The sequence below is a fragment of the Volvox carteri genome (genome assembly GCF_000143455.1).
Source record: "Volvox carteri f. nagariensis unplaced genomic scaffold VOLCAscaffold_70, whole genome shotgun sequence".
In the NCBI taxonomy this organism is placed as follows: Eukaryota; Viridiplantae; Chlorophyta; class Chlorophyceae; order Chlamydomonadales; family Volvocaceae; genus Volvox; species Volvox carteri.
In genome coordinates this window covers 316,355-335,662 of record NW_003307613.1, presented here as the reverse complement: position 1 = coordinate 335,662, position 19,308 = coordinate 316,355, and the positions used below count along the sequence as shown (strand labels likewise).

Here is a 19,308-nt window from a genome sequence, read left to right as displayed (position 1 = left end):
GGGGGGGGAGGGAGGGGTAGCCGCGGGGAGCGGGTCAGGGCGGGGGGAAGACTGGATCATGCAAATGTGGAGAACCTGGAATGGAGAGGGTGTTGGGGGCTGGGTGGGAGTGGGGAAGCATTGATGGGTGTTGGGAAGGAGTAGGGAGGTGAGAGGGTTTATGTTACGCGGGCATGTGTATGTGTATGTGTATGTACGGACAGTAAAAAGGGCAGCAGCACCCAGCCGGGTGCATAAGCCCCGTCCAGGGTTAGGTGGTGGGGAGACAGCCTGCTGGCTGCTTCATGCTTCACTACTCGGAGGACGGCACACAGCGCTCTGAGAAGGCTGCGGAGGCGGAGAAAGACGTCCTGCCGGCAAGCCGTCCGGTGACGCCTCCCAAAACTCGGATGATGCCTTCCCGGCACCTCCCTCCCTCCGCCCTTTCCCCTCGCGCATCCATCCATCCGCCCATCCATCCATTCATCCATGCATACATACATACATACATACGTACATACATACACACATACATACATACGTACATACATACACACATACATACATACATATATACGCACATACGCACCTGATCACACCCCCCTGCGCCTGCACCAGCCGACTGACCCGCAACCTGATCCACCACGTGGCGTAGGTCGACAGCCGGTAGCCCGCCTCGGGCTTGAACTTGCGGATGGCATGCATGAGCGCCTCCATGCCGACCGTGATGGCGTCATCCAGGGACACACCGCCATCACCCAAGGAGGAGGACACAGAGGAACCGCCGCCAGGGGCACCGGAGACGACTCCGGCGGCTCCTCCTCCGCCTCCTGCCGCGGCGGCTGCCGCCGGGCCCCCGGACGTCCCCCCCGTCGCCCTGACCAGCTTCTTGGCGATGTTGACCACCAGCCGGTAGTTCTTTTGGGCCAGCAGGGTGCGGGCGCGGTTGCCCGAATCCATCCGCACCCGCAGGGCTCTGCCGGCCAACACAACCACAGGTATGTCAGTACGCGCGCGCGCGGGCGCGTGTGTGTATGTATGTATGTATGTATGTATGTATGTATGTATGTATGTATGTATGTATGTCCGTTGTACAACTGAGAAACAATCAAACCACACCAAAAATGAACAGCATCAAGTGCGCGTGTGCATGTAGATGTGGCGGCGTGCGTCACCTCCGAAAAATTGAGCCACATAAAAAGCAAAGAGCCGCCGACAAGGTGCGATGCACTAGGACACGTATGTGAGCAATGTGCACACGTACCGTCGTGTCCTTTCACACGACTTCATGTCACCACGTGTCGCGGCAATGCGGCACAGAATGCGGGCATGGGCTAGCAAGCACCGTGGCCCCTAGTACACAACACAGACCCCCAATACACACCCGCACACAGGCTGCCGCGGTACACCCCCCCGCTCATTCCGCGCCGCAGCTCCCCCCAACCCCTCCCCGCAGCCCCCCACAACCCCACAACCCACCCCTCCTCGCAATTCAGCGACTTGGCCACCTCCGCCACACTGGGGTTCCTCTTGAGCACCGCCCCCAGCACCCTGCTCAGGTCGGTGAGCTGCATGAAGTCCTGGGCGGCGGAGGCCAGCAGCTGCTCCTCTTCCGCCGTGAGGATGCGGTCCTTGCTAAAGGACTGAAGGGAACGGGAAGGGGGGGGAGGCGGGGAGGGAGCCGCGGCAGCCAGAGAGGGGGATAGGGGGAGGGGGAGGAACGTCGGCTTGCGGAGTGTGCGGGCGACAATGTGGCGGTGATGATGGGAAGAGAGGGAGGGAGAGAGAGAGGGACAGGGAGAGGGAGAGAAGGGGAAACTGTGGGATGCTGTAAGCTCAAATGATCGTATTCCGACGGGAGGAGGGAAGGAGGGGATGGAGAAGCAGAATGGAGAGGCAATCAAAACCAGATGCAAATAAGCGGAGCAGTTGATGGTTGAAGGAGGAGAGAAGGAAAAAATGTGGATGAAAGACGGAGGGGTATGATGCACGCGTGGGACGGAATAGAGACCGAGCGGGAGGAGGAGAGGGGAGAGGAGGGCATCCTGGGGGGATGTCGCTGTCCCCACAGCGACCCCCCCAGCTACCCCACCACTCGGTCCGATGTGCCGTCCGGCGGGCAGCCAGGGCGACCCTTCGTGCCCTCCACCACTCAATGCTGTCCAACACCTCCCTCCCTCCCTCCGTCATCACCACTACCTTCATGATCACCACCATCACCACCACGACCCCTGACCACTCTCCCTAAACCTCGACTGGCTGGTCCTAGCCCCACCTCCTCACCCCCAGTCCCATTCACCGGATCCTCACCCCCATCAGGATCGTCAGGGAGCCGGTGCCGGTCGCCTTAAACTTGGCCTCGTGCTCGGGACCCTGGCTGCTGGCGGCTCCTGCCCCTGGCCCCAGCCTCTGGCTCTTCCGCCGGCGGCGTTCCGCTCGGTTGCCCGCACCAGCAGCGGCACCCCCACTGGCGGCAACCGGCGGACCTCCCGACGGCAACGACAAGGACAGCAGCGACAGACCCGCGGGTCGCGTGGCCGGGGACGAGACGGTGGTGAGGGGCAGAGGGTCGAATGCGCTGCTGGCTGCTCCGGCGGAGGCGGCGGTGACATGGGGCTGGCTGGTTGTTGCCCTTGAGATTAAGGGTGCTGAAGATGTGCCAGCGGTTTCATGGGTCGAGGTGTTAGGTGCGTGCCGCAGCTGCGGCTGCTGGGTTGGCGACTCTCGTTGGTACGGCCGCAAGAGGGTTAGGGAGTTGGTGGGCGGGAGGAGGCTGCTGAGCTCCTGTAAGGTTGCAGGTTGGGTGGGAAGGGGGATGAAGGTGGGAGGTAAGGGATGTGAAGGGGGATGGGAGCCAAGGATTTGCGCGGGGATGCGGTAGGGAGGGGGAAGCCCAGACGACGAAGGGGATGAAAAGTTACTTAGGGGATGCCTTCCCCAAAGGGAGACCAAAGGTTGTTCCCAGGGTGGAGTGGGCGGGGAGGCGGTGGAGTTGTGGACTCGCTGTGCTGCATTGCCAGGTTTTGCATGGAGAATTCAGAAATATAGGCCGTAGAGGTAAATGTGATGTGCCGAGGCGAAACTCTAAGGGGTAAAGGAGAGAGGTACAAGCGTGTTTTTCCGTACGGGCAGGCAGGCAAGTGAATTGAGAGTGTGGCCTGGACTGCGGGCCGCCAAATGTTTGGCAGCGACAAATCAATTCAGTACGACTATATGCCGATAACATATGACAAACGTAATGTATGCCTTGCATAATAACAGCGTCTCCCAAAGATGTCGCCGTACCGTACCGTGTCCAACTCCGTTAGGAGTCCCAAAATCTCTGCCGACAGCTGCTGCAGGGCCGCAGCTTGGCTGCTGATCAGAAGCCGTGCAACGACTCCATTCGCTCCACTCCCTGAGTGTGACGTGAAGCCGGTGGTTGAAGCAGACGCCGCGTCGATTGCCGGCCAAGGGTTAATTGCTGCATGCCCCAAATGAGAAGTCGGACGCTCTAGATCTACAGCAAGCAGGTTCGTTGAAGATGCCGTAGCTTTGCCTAGTGCAGAGTGGCGTCGGAGGGTTTGGCAAGGGTTGATTGGCCGTGGCCATACAGAAGTGCTGGCAAAGTCTTGAGCAAGTAAGCTGCCGTTATTTTGCAGCTTGCAGGCTGACATCACATAGACGCAGGCGAACGAAGCCTGGCACAAATGCAAGAGCACATAAACGCATCTAGGCCTAGGCAATTAATAAGGTACTAGAGCTTGGTTGCAAACTTAACAACAGACAGATTAATTTATCGTGTATTATGCAAAATTTGCCCTCCGACTTTGGCTCCATTAGCTCCAATGGTTTCAGACGGGCAGAACTTTGCAAGCCGTATGCAATTCGATTCTGCGGCGTCACATGAAACTTCATCGTCTTAACCTCACATGGCTATTAGTACGCATTCCAGAACCTTAATACGTTTGCTGTCCTGTGCGAGCATGCCCTTTCACACGGCCTAGGAAGTATCAAACCATGAAGGCCAAAAGGGACAGAGAGGAGCCCTGCTTCATATGCAATCACTACCACGATGTGCGTCTTTCCTGACGAATCATGTCGCATCTTGACCAACTGATAACCTTACCATCCCCAATTACACGCAGCACGAGAGTGGAGAGCCTTGTCAGATCTGTGGTCATGTCCTGACCCAAGCGGAGCGGCGCCAGCTGGAGCACTCGGTGCTTCCCACCGGAATTATCCCGGGAAGCCTCTACCTTGGCAGCTATGACACAGCCTCCCGCTCGGAGCTTCTTCGGGCCATGGGAATCACGCACATCCTCAATGTGTGTCGTAGGCCTTCCTTCATGGCATGCATGGACGCGCCGTGCGGTCTGCTTGACTCACCCTGTGCGCGTGCAAACCCACGCAGACATGGCCCAGCAACCCCGCCCTCTTCAAAAACAGCTTCACGTATCATACAGTTTCCTCAGCGCCCGTCGACTTTCAGGAGTGCTTTGACTTCATAGGCAAGCGGGTGCTGGTGCGGCGCGTCTTGACATATTTCCCCCGAAATCCGATGCTAGATGCCCTCTCGCTGCCCGAATCTTTGCCGAACAGATAACGTCCTAAAGTCGGAGCAGAAGGTGCTGGTGTACTGCATGACCGGCAGCTCCAGGTGAGTACGGATTCTCGGGCCCAGCCCTACGTCCCTGCCTCACACCAGCACCGGGCCCACTCGCCATCCGCTTGAACCCCGCTTAGACACTGTAGTGCTTTGGCAACTACCTACCTAACTAAAGCTCTGCTGCAGGTAACACGAAAGGTATTTGTCAGGGAGAATGGCGTGGCGTCCGTGGGTCACGGAAGTAGCCTGGATGAGCCGGGGCAAGCCGTGCCGATCCAGCTATCTGGGACTGATGCTGGCCTGTTTTTTCCTCGTTTACCGGATACGCACCATCACTACCCTGTAGCGCGTGTGTTTTGGCCTGTATTTTATTCCCTCTTGATGCTGCCTGCCTTTAGGTCACGGCTAGCCTACGCATCCCGCGGAGTCCTTTTGCTGCTTTGGCCGTGGAGCCCTTTCAAGCTCTTCTCTATTCACATCACGTGGCCGACGCTCTCTGGTGCATGCAGGTCGCCGTCGGTGGTGATCGCATACCTGATGAAGCACCGCGGGTGGCGATTAGCAGAGAGCTATAAGTGGGTCAAGGACAAGCGGCCCGCTATAAACATTAAGGACGGTGGGTGGTGGCGTTTCTGTTAAACCCTGCGGTGGCAAGCTGCTCACAGCCCCTTTTAACCGCACGGGGCTTTTACAGAGGACGCCAAGCGGCTGATGGAATTTGAGGTTCAGCTGCATGGCAGCTGCTCGGTGCCCCTGGGCCTCGCAGTGCTAAACAATGGTGGGTGGTTTATTGTAAAAAGTAATTTACCGCCCAGGGCCTCCTTGAAAGAAATGAAAAATTTTCCGCTTTAATGCAAGCTGGCGCAACGTGGCGCGGCTTGGTGTTTAATTGGAAGCAGCGGCGGAGTTGGGTGATTGTTGTCTATGTTTTTGTTGCAATTGCAGATGTGCGCTGTACGGTAGGGAAGGCCGCTAAAGGACATCGCCTAAGCGTTAATGACAAAATACCCTACTGCCTCTGTTGCTGTGTAGCACCTACGTTTGCACCACAGGTTCAACCAAACCCAACGGCCGCCCAGGTGTCCGAAGCCGTGGCTACCCCTTCGACGTCTGGACCGACTTTCGGTGAGCATGGGACCCGCTTCTTGGCGATGGATTTATTGTAGACCTCCATGCTTTTCCGTTAGGCCACATTCCCGCGAACAAGGGTGATAGATGTGGTTCTTTTTGGCCTATTCGTTTGTGCATGCTGCCACGGTACGCAGGCGCGCAGGGGTCTCAGAGCCAGTGGAGCCTAACCAGTGCGTCAGCACCCGTGGAAGGCTTTCGCTTTGGGGCGAGCACGCAGCAGCCGCAACAGCCACAGCTTGGACTGGAGGAGAACCCTTTCGCCGCAGCGCGGCGCATAGGGGTCGGAGGGAACGACATGGAAACGGGGGTGTAGTAGAGAATGCAAGGCGCGACAGGGTCTGTTTGATATGCCGACCGTTTTTGTGAGACTAGGTTTGTTGCTGCAGGATGCTCAATACAAAGTTTTGAGGTGTCCGGGCTGCAGTTTCAGCGAAAGGGTTGTTGTGAAGTCGTTTTGGGGCTTTTGCGTCAACTTAAACCCCAAAACGTTGCAAGAAGTACAGACTGGAGTTGCGCATTCGGTCTCGAAGCCCTATTACGTGTAAGCTTTGGGCGAATACGACTGCCGTGATAGGTGTCGTTCGCGGCTCGTTTCTTGTCGTTTTTGCGCCAAAGCTGCATACTTGATGCATATCTTTCCAAGTAACATCTACGCAACTAAAATAAGATATTAACTCACCAGTTTGAGTAAGACTATACTGCGTAGCGTCAACAGCTTACACGTCACGTTGGCGCCGAAGAAATGCAACATACAGGCCGTGCACCGAACAGCGCTTTAAGGATAGGGCAAGAGCCGGCTGACGTGTGTCCCTTTCGTGCCTTTCGCCGCCTGGCGTCATCTCCGCGACTACGTGACTGCTTCTCCGAGCGCGTTCCAGCCTCTTCGGCACGGCCTCTTCCTCTGCCTCCTCGATATGCTCCAAGCCATGCAAATGTCGGAGTCGTTGAGCGGATTGAAGGGGCAGAGGAGCTCTTGCCACTTCCGCGGAACCTCGAATCTCCATCTGATGACCCATCGCTTGCGAACCCCCTACAGCGCATGGAGCGGCTGTCCACGGGCTGGTTTGGAGTTATCATGGTAGGAATGGTGGCTGAACGTTGCGGCCCCAGCGCAACGGCCTATTGATGGCCTTTAGTCGCGGATGGGTTCGGTCTGCCTTCTCAACCTAAGTGACACCCTATGCATAACAGGCTTAATAATATTATAATAGTATGCTACGGTCTTCTCTTTGAAGGTGTAGGTTTGGGGAGCGCGCCCGTGTTTGTTGTTGTCATTTGGTTCCGTTAACAAAGGTTCCCTTCACCATACAAATTCTGTTTCATAAACCAGGAGTTCGAGGGCGTTGTTGTGGAGGCCTCAGACGAGACGCACCGGCAGGCTTGGCTCCAAGTTGCTGATGAGTTCAAGTACAAGCGGCCACTTGGACAGCTGCTGCGTCGGATTAAGGGTGTTCGAGACGAGGTTGTAGTGTCTCGCGTGTTTGGCTGGACGCATAACCCGAGCGTGGCGCGTCAGGTGGCGCAACGCAAGGGTGAAATATACGAGCAGCTGATGGGTGGTCGGCAACCTGCCGCGATGTTGGAAGCTCGACCCTTCCTCGAGACTTTGAAGCGGTACAGCGTACCTGTCGCGCTCGCAACGCCACTTCATGAAGCAAAGGTGCACGAAGCTCTGCAGCGGCACAACCTGCAAGGGTACTTCGACGCGACGGTGACAGCGGAGGACAGCGGCTCGGCAGAGGTGGAGTTCTATTACGCGTACGCTGCAAGCAAAATTCAGCGTCCGCCAATTCGCTGCGTTGTCGTTGGCGAATCAAATACGAGCGTCGAGGCAGCACACGAGCTGGGCATGAAGTGTGTCGTCGTAACCGGCAACGCGCCGGTTTATGATTTCACAGGTGCCGATCTTGTCGTGCGCAACCTGTCACAGCTGTCCTTCATGAACATGAAGCGCCTGTTCGCCGACGAGAATCTCGTGGAGTCGCGTCTAAGTGGGGAGGAGGGCGCAGGGCGAGAGGCACTCGCTAGCGTCGACGAGGATGATTACGCCGACGACGATGACGAGGGGTTTCAGCCAATGTCCGGGGCGGCCTTAGCACGGTGGTAGGGTTGCTCACCATGTGGCGTGCGTGATTTGACGTTTTATGTATCCATGCGCACGTTAGCTAGATGTGCACAACAACAGGGAGGGATTGTTACCGGAAGCGCGGGTCGGTCTTGCAAACATTGAAGAACCACAAGATGAGGCATGCTCAGATACACGGCTGATAAGGATTGCGGTAGTTTGTTTCCTTGATGTTGGTGATGTTTCGTTTGTTTGTCATTTGTGGCCGAGTGGCGTCTGGCCCCGTAGTCTTCCTCCTTGTCCCCCTTCCTGCGCCTTTGACCCATGTCATGACGCGAGGATGGGAGACACAAATGTATCATTAGCGTGCTGCTTGGTTGTGGGGTCTACATAATTGGCGCCTGCAGCGCTCGGACGCCCACTCCTGTACTATAACCACCTGCCCTGATGTCTTAACCTATTCTTTCCAAGAACTGTCCATTGGTGTTAATTTGTGAAGGCGGAGGCGGGGAGACCGCAACTGCTTTGATTGTTGTTGGCATGTTTGCCCGGGCATAGCTTAGTACGTAATGATGCCCGTTTCCCAGTCGCCATTCGTGGGCCAACTCTCATTTGTAGACTAAATGCAGATTAAGGTATGACGAGCCCACGTGTGTTTTTACAGATCTTGGGACCGCTTCTGCTGTGAGAGGTGTCACTGGCGACGAGGACTCAAAACGTTTGTTGGTTTGGGGACGTGAACCTGGCATTTTCAGGTATCTTACAGATTAATGGAGAATTCTCATGATGGTGCAATGTGTTTGCAACGGTGATTGTCGGCCCAGGATACATAGGAAGCTGTTAGGGGGAAGTAGGTCCCTGGTGTTGCTTGCGGTGGGGGGGTTGAGGAGCAGGCGGCTGTCCACTGTGCCAGCTCAAGGTGTACAGTTAGGATACATCTTTTAACATCATCGTCATCTGTGCGCACTGTGCCATTGCGCTGGAAGATCCTCCAGCTTCACCTGCTCGACGAGACTCACGGGCACAGGCCCCTCGCATAAAAGCACGCCATTGCTCGAAAGGAAGAACTGCCGACCCTGCTCCAACGCCGCCTGCATGCCAGCCAGGACAAGAGCCGGTCCCTCCGGTACTTTTTATGTTGCGTATATACTTGAGCCCTCTGATATGAGTGCCCAACTCACCGCCAAATCCAGTCGGAGATAGATCTCAGCCCACTTATTCTTTCGCATGTGATGCGGCTCCGTCGCAAAGTGGATGTGTGTGCGGTTCATCCGCATCAGCTGCCCTGATGTACGTATGGCCTCCCAGCTGCATGGACGGACGGGAATAGAATGGGAATAAAACCAAGGAAAGACACGCTTACATGGAAAGCTCCACTAGCGTGCTTCAAGGTTGGCTTTAACATCACCCATTCGAAAATGCTGGTACCTAAGCCGGCTCCTACCCATACCTTGACACGCTGGTGACGTGCACAGCAATTGGTACTTTGCTGGGGTCAACCACAGGTTCCAGGACGGCCTCCGTAAGCTCCACGGAGTGCCCTTGCGCTGCTCGAATCCGTGGCGGGTTTACGCTGTCGTCAATTACGAAGCGTTTCTGCGGTTTGGAGAGTCCAGTGTTACCTAATAGGTACCGTTAGCACGGCAAGGCGCAAGTGGACCCAAATGGCGCCGTCGCACCTTGTCGCAAGTCTCCACAATTCGTCGGACTTGCTCCTCCGACGGATGGTTGCGCATGTGCCGCAAGAGGACAGGAAGGCTGACCCATCCCGCAGCGTCCATGGCACCGGGCGGCGGTTTGTGCCGTAACAGACGGCTCATCTCTTTGCTTATTCGTACGTCTGGGTCGTCATTTCCTCGACGCTTCATCGTTGATGTTCCCTGTCCTTGCTGTTGGACTGTGCTAACCAAACGCGTAAGCGCCACAGGGCTTACAGCCTTCCTCAGCCTTCCTAAACGTCTGTTAGAGAAAGCGTATGCGTTTAGGTTAAGGCTGTGAAGTAGGCCGCTAAGCCGTGGACAGGACAAAGCCTTGGCCTGGAACATGCCCGAAGCCCAGTTACCAGTACCTAACCAAAGTCGCGAAAGACTTCATATATTTTCCATCATATATGCCAAGCTCAGCAGGACAAAGAAATTTTCTTCTCACTTGCGATAGGCAGCACCAGACACATTTTCAATGTTGCATTGTTAGCGCAGCAGTCAGCCAACGGTTCCAAAACGCAACGCGAGTTCGCAACTACCAATTCCTGCGGGGCGGCCCTTGCATGGGGAACCCGCCCATGCCTCGTCCCCGACCGTAACCGCCGTACGGCATTCCATCCCCCATCATCTCTTCATCACGCCAGCCGCCTAACGGCATGCGGCCTCCAAACGTGCCACCTCCCCGTCCCACAGGAGGCCCTAACCCATGATGCGGATGAAGTCCACCTTGAACCCCAAAGGCCGGCCCCGGCCCCCAAACCCCGCCACGCCCACCCTGTCCCATCCTCATAGGGATCTGTGTCGCGTGGCCCGGACCCGGCCCCACCCCGGAGGGTCCCGACATCCCCATTCCCATCTGCGACGGTGCAGGTTGTAATGTCGACGCTCGACCTTCCGGGAACATGGTCCCACCAATGCTGCGCCGTGCAGGATCAGGGTAGGCGCTTGAGCCACCAAGTCCATGCCCCGGGCCAGGGCCAGGGCCCGTTCCAACACTGGGCCCAGGGCCTCCAGCGGCTCCGAAAACACCTCCGTGGCTTGGCCCGGCGCCATGTCCAAGGGTCCCGGAGCTATGGGCCGCTCCCGGACCATGACCTATCCCGTGAAGCGGTGGGCCCAGGCTGGGAGCGGAGCTGTGCACGGGCCCTGGAACTGAACCCTGCCCCCCACCGGTGCCGAGTCCCGCAGCAGGTCCGGTAGCCGGCGCCGGTGGGATCAGTACGACACCTGGTACAGCGTACGGCGCATGAGGTGGCCCAGGAGGGTGACTTGCCGCGAGGTTATGGGCTCCGACTCCAGCATGGCCCGGACCGGGCCCGGCCCCGCCGTACTCTCCGTCTTCCCGGATCTCCCCTTCATCCTCTTCGTCGCCAGCGGTGCGGGTGTGCCGTCCACCGACTGCTGCAGCGGCAGCCGCTGCGCCCGGGCGTCCCGTGCTGCCTCCGCCGGCTATATCAGCCGCGGCCGCAGTCACCGCTGATACCATTGTCGGCAGGGTGCCGTACGAGCCAGTGGAGACGAAGCCGCCGCTCCCAAAGGGAGACACTTGAGGCGCGTGCGGCAGCTGGCCGACGGCGGCGGCGGCGGCAGCAGCAGCTCCGGGCTCTTCGGTGCTTGCAGAGGAGTGAGGCATCATCATCCCTAGGCCAGTGCTTGGCGTGCGGAGGGCTCCCGGCCCCAGTTGATGTGGATGCAGCAGCTGCTGCTGAAGCACCACGGGGCTGAACGGCGACTGACCCATGTCACCGGGGCCACCCAGGGTTACCACACTTGGCCTTCGCTGCAGCCCCTCCGCCTGAAGAACCTGTAAGACCAACGACATAGCGGTCAACCCGGGATGTGGACGGGTTCAGGGCCGCATGTGTCACTTAAATGGATGTGCCGTCCGGACCCAGCTGGAGGCGGTCCTCCATCTGCCCAGCAAACGTGCCGGGCTGCTCGCATAGGGCCTCGTGTGAGCCTTCCTCCCCTCACCCTCCCAACGCCCCCCATCCCGCCTCACCTGCCGCAGCTGGCTGACCAGGCGGTGCTTCTCCCGTTCCACTACCTCCAGCCGAGCCTTGAGCGCTTCCATCTCCTGCGCTGCCGAGGACTGGCGCTGCTCCAATTGGGACTTACGCTGCGCCTTGGCATCGCGGTCCGCCTCGAGCTGGGCTCGTGCCGCTGCCCGGCGAGCCTTCTGACGCTGCTTGCGTTCCTCCGCCTTTGCGGCAGCCGTATCTGCCGCATCGTCTGCGGGAGCGGCAGGGCCCGGCCGTGGCTGAGGCTGAGGTTGCGGCTGCGGAGGTGGTTCCTGTCGCTGCGGGGAAGCCAGCTGCTGCTGCTCAGCTGAGTCGTGATCCATGGGCTGTGCGCCGCTGGCACATGCAGCACCTGGCGCTGGTGCTTGGGCAACTTCGGCTGCAGTTGCTGCAGCCGTTGCCTCTGCAGCGGCCGCAGCGGCAGCGGCAGCTGCGGCTGCTTCGGCAGCGGCTGCGGCCGCCGCAGCAGCAGCGGCTTCACGTGCGTCGCGCTGCACTTCATCCAGCGCCTTCCGGCGCGCGCGCAGGGCCTCCTTGAATGCTGACATACTGATGGGCTCATCTTGCAGGGGCGGCCAGACTCGAACGTGAGGCGCTGGGACCTGAACCGCGCCGCTACGCATGGTGTCTCACCTCAATCGCCTCACGCAAGCTGTCTCACTTATTGTTTCAACCGCGTTGGTGCAGCGTTGAAGTGATGAGTTTCATGTATTCTGATTGTTACGACGGCAGCTGGCTCCTTAATGCGTTACTAACGAGCATGCAACGAGAAGGCACTTTTAGCTTGCTGAATATGGCAGCGGCATAACTGCGCTCTAGTTAACCGCTCAGCGGAGCTTCAATGGTTCAAATGTCCCGACAATCCATGCTTTGGAACCCACACTGTGGAAAGCGTACGACAATACTTCACTCCTCTGTCTTGGTTTTTGATGCCCATAGTAATCTACCCATTGTATAAGAAATGTGCCTAGCTTTTTCCAACAAGAGTTTGCTTTGCTCGAGTGATTTGATTTAGCTGGTCCTGAGCTTTTCCAGAAATAAGAAAACAATGGGTGAAATTGTCCCTTTCTCCAAACAGGGAGAGGATAACAGCCAAGCAATTACTCTCCTCGGGAGTGCCCCAGTTTCTCAGGCCGATTACGCGGAAAGAATTAAGACAGTGGGTCGTACTTGCTATTGGCTTGCCTGAGAACTCCGCGCTCGAGGAAAACCATGTTGTTTTGCAACCCAGGCACAAGATCTAGAGGCAAAACTTAAGCACATACAGGAGACAATGCCCACCAAGGTGTACAACGTCTCAAGTAGTAGCGCGGGAGCTGGCAGTGGCGATTTTCACCAGTACCGTATTGTAAATGAGGGGAAAGAGGGGGGATGTCGGGTTGTAATGATTGAAGCATTGGCTGCTGCCAAATAATCCATGCGCTTGCGTGTCTCAAAAGGTGACTACGCTGAAATGGGATAGGGGGGGACATCCTTCACTTAGCAAAACCCCAGAAGCACCAAGCGCTCCTGGTTTTCTATAATCGCGAAGGAAATGTCGCGCAGGTACGGCGGGCGGAGCAAGACCGAGTACGGAAGATGGAAGCGGACTGGGAAAAGAAGCAGCAGGAAGCGGAGTTCAAGGTAAGGGAGCCTGTTAACGCGGGTGCGTTTCTTGGACGCAGCGACGTGTTGCCGAAAAGGTGCGTGAATGCACCCATCGCACATGCCAGGACGCATGCTACTGGCGTAGGGCCCCTGCAGGGCCGCTTTTGATTGTCCTGGTCTTTCTAGCGCAAACTGCCCAGCGACTGCACGTCTGCTTTGAAGATGTGTCCGAAACAATTGTCGATGGTGCCGCATTTTTCACTCATAAAGAAGTCTTTTCGTTTGTGGAAGCCGTTTAGTACTCCCCTGGGAATTGCGCTCATGCCCCGCAGCTCAAGATCGAGGAGCTCAATAAGATAGCGGAAGACCGCACCGCCAAGAAGCGCCTAAAGCGGCAGAAGAAGAAAGAGCAGAAGAAGCAAAAGAAGGGATTGGTGGGGGAAGCTGCTGCGGGTGGAGATGGGCAAGATTCGGGACAGTCAGGGAGCGAGGATAACGGGCAACCCGCCCTGGACTGACACGTATTGGGATAGCACGGGTCATCGGGATGCGTCCGTCGCGGCGTGGCGATGTGAATATGATTAAGTGCGATACGCCGCTGTTCAGGTCCACAAATACGTCGTTGCTAGGTCGTTGGTTGGCGTCGTGACCGAGACCCACGGGCCGTTTACGATTCCCATTTATAAGGTATCCTGGAATGCGATGTGCATGGGTGTGCTTAGACTAATGGAGGACTCCAGTTTTACAGTTGTTGCGTGTTTGGACCCCATTCAGACATGGGTGTATTTTTTGGTATGCATGTCTATGTCTGATCAATACTGACAGATTTGTACTGATTTTGTGCTCATACATTACAACATCATTTAGGCTCTTTGGGCTTAGGGCCTGACTTGGACAGATAGCAAGCAAGACAGTACGACACTTTTTGATCTTGGCAAGTCGGCCGAAGGGCAGGATACGTTTTGTCTTGGCGTTTGCCATATCTCCTATGTAACCCTAGAAGGTATTAGGGAATAGTGTAAGATTACCTGGTTTCGCTGCAGGATACCATTCATTCTTTTTAAGGGCCTACGCAAGTCCCAGTATGAACTGGGGCCTCTGCAATCAATCTCCGGCCCGAACTGGAATTAAGCAATCAGCTTCGCACGCACATCAGGTGCTCACCGGTTTGCCAATCGCCATTCCGCGCTTGCACGGGCGCAGAAGCTGATCTTCTTGCGTGTTGCTACAGGTCTGGTGTCCATATGTAGCACAAGGATTACGGCCCGGCACAAAGCAGGCTCAGGCGACGAGCCTTGCTGCCCCGTCATGTGCGCCCGGAGGTAGGTCTGAGACTGCGATCGCTTGCCTGCCCTTTCCCTTATTATTTCATTATCAGTCACGTACAAGTGTTCACCAGGCTTGCCGACGGTCGGCACTCTGCTACCGGACGATGATGGCAACTCCTATTCCCACAGCCGGTCTTGCGCTCCGCATGGGCATGCATCAAGCGGTAAGTGTATTATTCATGACGCAGCCTGTCCGTTTCATCTCTCAGTGTCCGATTGCCTTGCTTGTCCACACGACAGCATCGCAGTCCGAGTTGCCAGTCGACGCCGCGGGACCGTGTGATGAAAGCGGGGGTGGCACTGCCGTTGCCACCCTGCACGCCATGTCCTGGGCATTGAGCCATAGCGACTCGGGAGCGCTTGCCAGCTGCGCTGGCGAAGCCGGAACGGAGCCTATTGCTTCAGGGGACGGCAGTGGGTTGCATGCTGCGCCACCCCGCGTCCTAAATGTCAGCTCGGCCCCAGCCCTCACGCACACGCGACCGCCTGCGGATCGCACTGGGGAGGCCTCCTCCAGCTGCTGCAGCACTGGTATCAGTATGAGCGGCATCAGGAGCAGTAGTTTTCGTAGCTGTAGTGGTTCTGCTAGCGTGAGCAGGAGTAGATTTGCAGAAGACAAAACCGCAGCAGTAAATAGCATGCATCTCCGCAGGCATCCGGGGCCCCCTAGTCGTAGAGTTAGCCACCGGCACAGTCGTTATTCGACTAATGGGAGTACACTAACTGGCGGCAGCAGCGGCGGCGGGAGTCCCGACGGCACGTCAGATGGCAGCACCGCAAGTACGGATGGCGCTAGGGTGTACAACGCCGCTGCTCATGATGCCACCAGGGGGGTATCACCTAAACCCGCGTACACGCGAAAACACGTCGCAGCAACACGCGGTCCTCATCCGACTTCTTTGTCATCTCCGAGCACCGCTGGTGGCGCAGCTGCAGCACGGAATTCTGCTGCCGCCGCTGACGCCACCGCGCGCAGAAAGCCACTGACCCTGGAACGCCTTCGTGAGCAGACCCCGGCACTCGCTGGCTTGGACATGTCAGTTTTGCAGCAGCGCTTGTCTACCCTGTGCGGCCTGCTGCAGCTGGACGATACGGCTTGTCTGATGCTGTGTCGTATCGTGACGGGGTTGCTGTTGGTGCCGCCCTCCGCGCTGCGTGACACCTGGGACCGCCTGTGCATCGTGCTGGGTGGTGAGGAACCCACCCGCGCTGCCTGCACCGTGGCGCCGCTGCTGCTGGTGCTGCCGTCGCACCGCGTGCCGACCTGCATCGCATCGCTCACCGCCGCGACGGCAATGCCGCGCGCACAGGCTGCGGCGCTTGTGGTCGAGTGGCCGCAGCTCGCCACTCACGCTCCCGCATCCCTGGCAGCCAAGCTGGAGGGCCTCCGGGAGCTGCTGCAGGGCCCGAGCTCGGGCTCGGGTACGGTGGGGACGTCCAGCGGAGGGTCAGCAGCCTCAGCGCCGGTGCTCCGCGCAGCACTCCGTATGGCCCCGCGGCTGCTTACCTTCAGCACCGCGGCCCTAGCTCGCCATCACGCCGAGCTGAAGGTGCTCCTGGGGCCAGAGCGGCTGTCAGCGGCGCTGCGCCGGGAACCTGGGTTGCTGCTGCAGCGGCCCTCGACTGTGGCTGCCAAGATGGCGTTGCTGCAGCAGCTGATGGACTGTGCGCAGCATCCAGCTGCGGTGGCCGCCATTGTAGTACGTCAGCCCGGCGTCCTGCGCCGTTCGCTGGCGGCCCTTAGTCGTTGTTGCCGGGCTCTGTCCGTTTGGCGGCTCTGTCGGCGTGACAAGCTACGCATGTGTTTGTCGCGGCCGCGGCTGCTGACACTGCCCCCAGAAGAGGTTCATGGCCGGTGCCGCTGGCTGCGACGGCTGATGCTGAGCAATGCCTACTATCATTCGGCGCTGCGGCGGCTGCCACCAAGCCTGGTGGGTGCGCTGGTGGCGGCGCTGCCGCTGGCTTGGGCGAGACTGTTATACCTGGCGGAATCGAGCCAGGAGTGCCGGATGCACCTGATGGACGCGGTTGAGTGTCGGCAGGAGGACTTCGCGGCGCGGTTCCCAGAGTTCTCGCGGTGGCTGCAGTTCAAGATCAAGCTGATGGTGGGTACGGCGGCGGACGAGGGCGCCGGGAAAGGGGTTGTGGGTTTTTTGGGGGCGTATGGGATCCATGGACGTCGATAGGTGGTTAGTCGTCCGTGCGTGGCAGCCCGTCCGGTATGAATCCCCAAGGGAGCTGAGAGGATGGTTAAGTTGACTTGGGAGGTTGGAACATGCAGCTGTAGGAGCCAGGGTAAGTGGCCAGGGAGCTGGCGTCTTGATGGGGATGCGGGCGTGCATTGCCGGTGCAGCGGAAAACTGAAAGACCAGCAGTTGGCAGCAAAAGCACTAGCGAACGAAGGAAAGCCCGCAGCTGAACCTGGTTGATCAGTGCATTGACGTAAAGGCAGCGGTCGTTGATGGGCAAGCTGTGTCAGCCGACAGAACCTACAAGTGAAAGTCCTGGTCTTGGGATGGCATTCCTGTCGCATTATTATATGCCCTGATAATGCAATATTATTGATCCCCCTGCCTAAAGTTCGATTGACTTGCTTACGTGGTTTCTTAGGTGCGTGTTAGCTCCTGGCACCCCTTGGAGTGTCGTACACAGCTGTAATGCAATTGCTTTTCCTTGTCCTTGGCAATTCTTTGAGAGTGTTGTGTGGGGGCCGGGTACAGAGAGAGGCTGTGTGCGGGTCGTGGGGGCAGTGGGCTGGGCAAGGAGAGCAACAGAGCACCACGAGGTCGGCAGTACACGGGGTGGAGATGGCAGCCAGGGGCCATGGGGCATATCATGGCCCAGTAAGCTGCTTCCCATGCTTCAACTCACTCCACTTGTTTGTTTGCCGCGCCGCCTACTGCAGGGCGCGGACAATCCCTGGCGAGGCACCCATCGTATCCGGGGCTTCACCACTGCCCGGGATAAGCTGACACACGGTAGGGCAGGAACGTGCTGGTGGTGGGGAACTCTGGAACGTCTGTGTGCGTGAGTGCGTTGGTGAGATTTCTGGTTCTGGACCTGGACGTGGACAGGCGGAGAAAAGGAGAGGTTGCGAAGCGAGGAGTCCGCTGTGCGCGGGGGTGTGTGGCTGGGTGTTGTGGTGGGGGCGGGCGACGACTTGGGGATGGACCGATGCGCTCGACTTTTAGGAACCGTGCTTGGACCGGATTTGCTTGGTCTACCCCTCGAAGGCTCACAACGCTGCTTTGCCGTCCCCCTCCATGCGGCCGAGTTTGTTGGGGGCCTTTCCTGTCAACCGTCTGCTTCGCAATACTGTCCAACGGTCCTCCCCCTTTCTTGGACGTCGGCAGTTGTTCTCCTTTTCTTAGGGTATATTATGTTTCTCCCCGCAGGCGTCCCACAGGTGAAGCTTCGGCAGCGACAGCAGCAGCAGCGCCGCTTCCCACGGCTGTCGCAGCGGCAACAGTACCGGGAGCAACAGCAACTTGCCGGGAACTCCGTGTCGGTGGTGCTGGCGGAGGCCGGCGAGGTCCGCAGCGGCGGTTCAACGGTCGCGCGGCCGCGACGAGTGCTGCGGCAACTGTCAACAGCGGTTTCGGAGCCGCCTCCGGAGCGCTTGCCATCGTCATCAGGACTGCCAAGGCTGTTACCAACGCCGCCGTCATTGCCGTTGGAACCGGATCAGGCTGCGGAAGGGTTGCCGAACATGTCGCCGGCAGTGCTGATCTCGCCGCCAGCGGGTGTGGGGATCAAGGTGGCTCCTCTGCCGTCACCGCAGCCCACAGCGGTGGCGCCACGCCGGCACTTGTCTGGGGACGTCTGGTTGGATTCGGACGGGGTGGCTTCAGCGGTTACGATGGCGGACGGGGTGTTACCGGCGGCAATGGCAGCGGAGCTGCCGCGGTAACCGCGGCTCTGCGCTCCGCTGACGGGAGCGCGGGAGGGGAGTTAACGCGCGGACTGCAGCTGCCGTAAAGAGGGCCCTGAAGTGATGTGTTGGTACCCCGCTGTGGTGCAGAGCTACGCAACATGGCCCGACATGACACGGCAACGGGGCCCGGCTTGGAGGTTTACGAGGTGGGGCCATGCGAGGGAATCGCAGTACCGGTGGAAGGTCAATCGGGAAGGAGGAAAGAGAAAGGGTGCGGGCGTGTGCGGCCAGCAGCAGATTAGTGGGGTTCACTCACTACTTCCATTTGGGGGCAAAAGCCTCTTGGGGACACTCCTGGGGTGCTATGCAGGCTATCCTTGGGTGAGTCCTGTCCACCCCTTCCCCCAGGTAGCGACCGTATGCCCGAGTTGATTCTGTGCATGTGCACGGAGACAGACCTGCCACGTTGGCTATAGGTGTGCATGAAGCATGGGCGATGGATCAAGTGGGGGTGGGGGGTTGGGTGAACGTCGCAATCCAGGTACCTGTCGCGTGCGTTTTTTTTGCTAATCCAAAACATTGTATCGAGTCTCGTGCGCTTTCTTCTTCGGGTCTCCCTGCAGGCGCTATTACTGGACGTTACCACTACCCCGATCCTCAAGGCGCCCGAACTGCTCAGCTCTGCTTGACTTGCGGCTTACGAGAGGGCGGCTGTCAATGCAGAGTAGAGCACAACGGGCGCACCGGCCAGAAAGAGGGAGGAGGGTTCCATCGATTGAGTAACTTGGGCGATGGTGCCAAGGGTGTGCTTGATGTATGGTGGGGTTTCGTAACGGCTCCAGGGCAATCAGGTTTGTGATTCGCCTCTAAAGACTCCAGGGACGGGCCCACTTGTCTGCCTGCTAGCGCAGCCCGTGCTAGCCACGCAGCCCGCGGCGCGACAGTCAGCAACATTTTCCGCTCTCAGCTGCAGTTTCTATTCCCCTCGCAATTATTGCGTGGAGGTAATGACGAGGTCATTTGGCAGATAGA

General features: G+C 58.3%; 5 protein-coding genes across 5 annotated transcripts; 4 read left to right on the top strand and 1 right to left on the bottom strand.

Moving 5' to 3' along the window:
* The first annotated feature begins 3,868 nt into the window (after positions 1-3,868).
* Positions 3,869-6,257, top strand: VOLCADRAFT_77506 (uncharacterized protein). The gene is made up of 8 exons (XM_002957201.1): positions 3,869-4,035; positions 4,107-4,286; positions 4,373-4,469; positions 4,561-4,618; positions 5,077-5,183; positions 5,262-5,345; positions 5,600-5,692; positions 5,833-6,257. Exons 1-8 carry the CDS (start codon positions 3,979-3,981, stop codon positions 6,009-6,011), a joined length of 855 nt encoding a protein of 284 aa, XP_002957247.1. The 5' UTR covers positions 3,869-3,978; the 3' UTR covers positions 6,012-6,257.
* Positions 6,258-6,344: 87 nt separating this feature from the next.
* On the top strand, positions 6,345-8,720 carry VOLCADRAFT_84030 (uncharacterized protein). The gene is made up of 2 exons (XM_002957200.1): positions 6,345-6,776; positions 7,029-8,720. The coding sequence occupies exons 1-2, from the start codon at positions 6,441-6,443 to the stop codon at positions 7,803-7,805; spliced, it is 1,113 nt and encodes a 370-aa protein (XP_002957246.1). The 5' UTR covers positions 6,345-6,440; the 3' UTR covers positions 7,806-8,720.
* Positions 8,717-12,035, bottom strand: VOLCADRAFT_119630 (uncharacterized protein; the record flags this gene model as incomplete). Its single annotated transcript, XM_002957156.1, has 7 exons — positions 8,717-8,854; positions 8,945-9,071; positions 9,214-9,359; positions 9,443-9,660; positions 10,241-11,270; positions 11,469-11,698; positions 11,840-12,035. The coding sequence occupies 7 exons, from the start codon at positions 12,033-12,035 to the stop codon at positions 8,717-8,719; spliced, it is 2,085 nt and encodes a 694-aa protein (XP_002957202.1).
* A 408-nt stretch (positions 12,036-12,443) lies between these two features.
* VOLCADRAFT_121611 (uncharacterized protein) lies at positions 12,444-14,082 on the top strand. The gene is made up of 4 exons (XM_002957199.1): positions 12,444-12,646; positions 12,719-12,835; positions 13,033-13,110; positions 13,407-14,082. The coding sequence occupies exons 1-4, from the start codon at positions 12,536-12,538 to the stop codon at positions 13,590-13,592; spliced, it is 492 nt and encodes a 163-aa protein (XP_002957245.1). The 5' UTR covers positions 12,444-12,535; the 3' UTR covers positions 13,593-14,082.
* A 63-nt stretch (positions 14,083-14,145) lies between these two features.
* Positions 14,146-18,965, top strand: VOLCADRAFT_107585 (uncharacterized protein; the record flags this gene model as incomplete). Its single annotated transcript, XM_002957198.1, has 9 exons — positions 14,146-14,230; positions 14,306-14,396; positions 14,532-14,566; positions 14,643-14,816; positions 15,333-16,507; positions 17,308-17,380; positions 17,798-18,145; positions 18,424-18,482; positions 18,900-18,965. Exons 2-9 carry the CDS (start codon positions 14,383-14,385, stop codon positions 18,963-18,965), a joined length of 1,944 nt encoding a protein of 647 aa, XP_002957244.1. The 5' UTR covers positions 14,146-14,230; positions 14,306-14,382.
* Between the last annotated feature and the right edge of the window lie 343 nt (positions 18,966-19,308).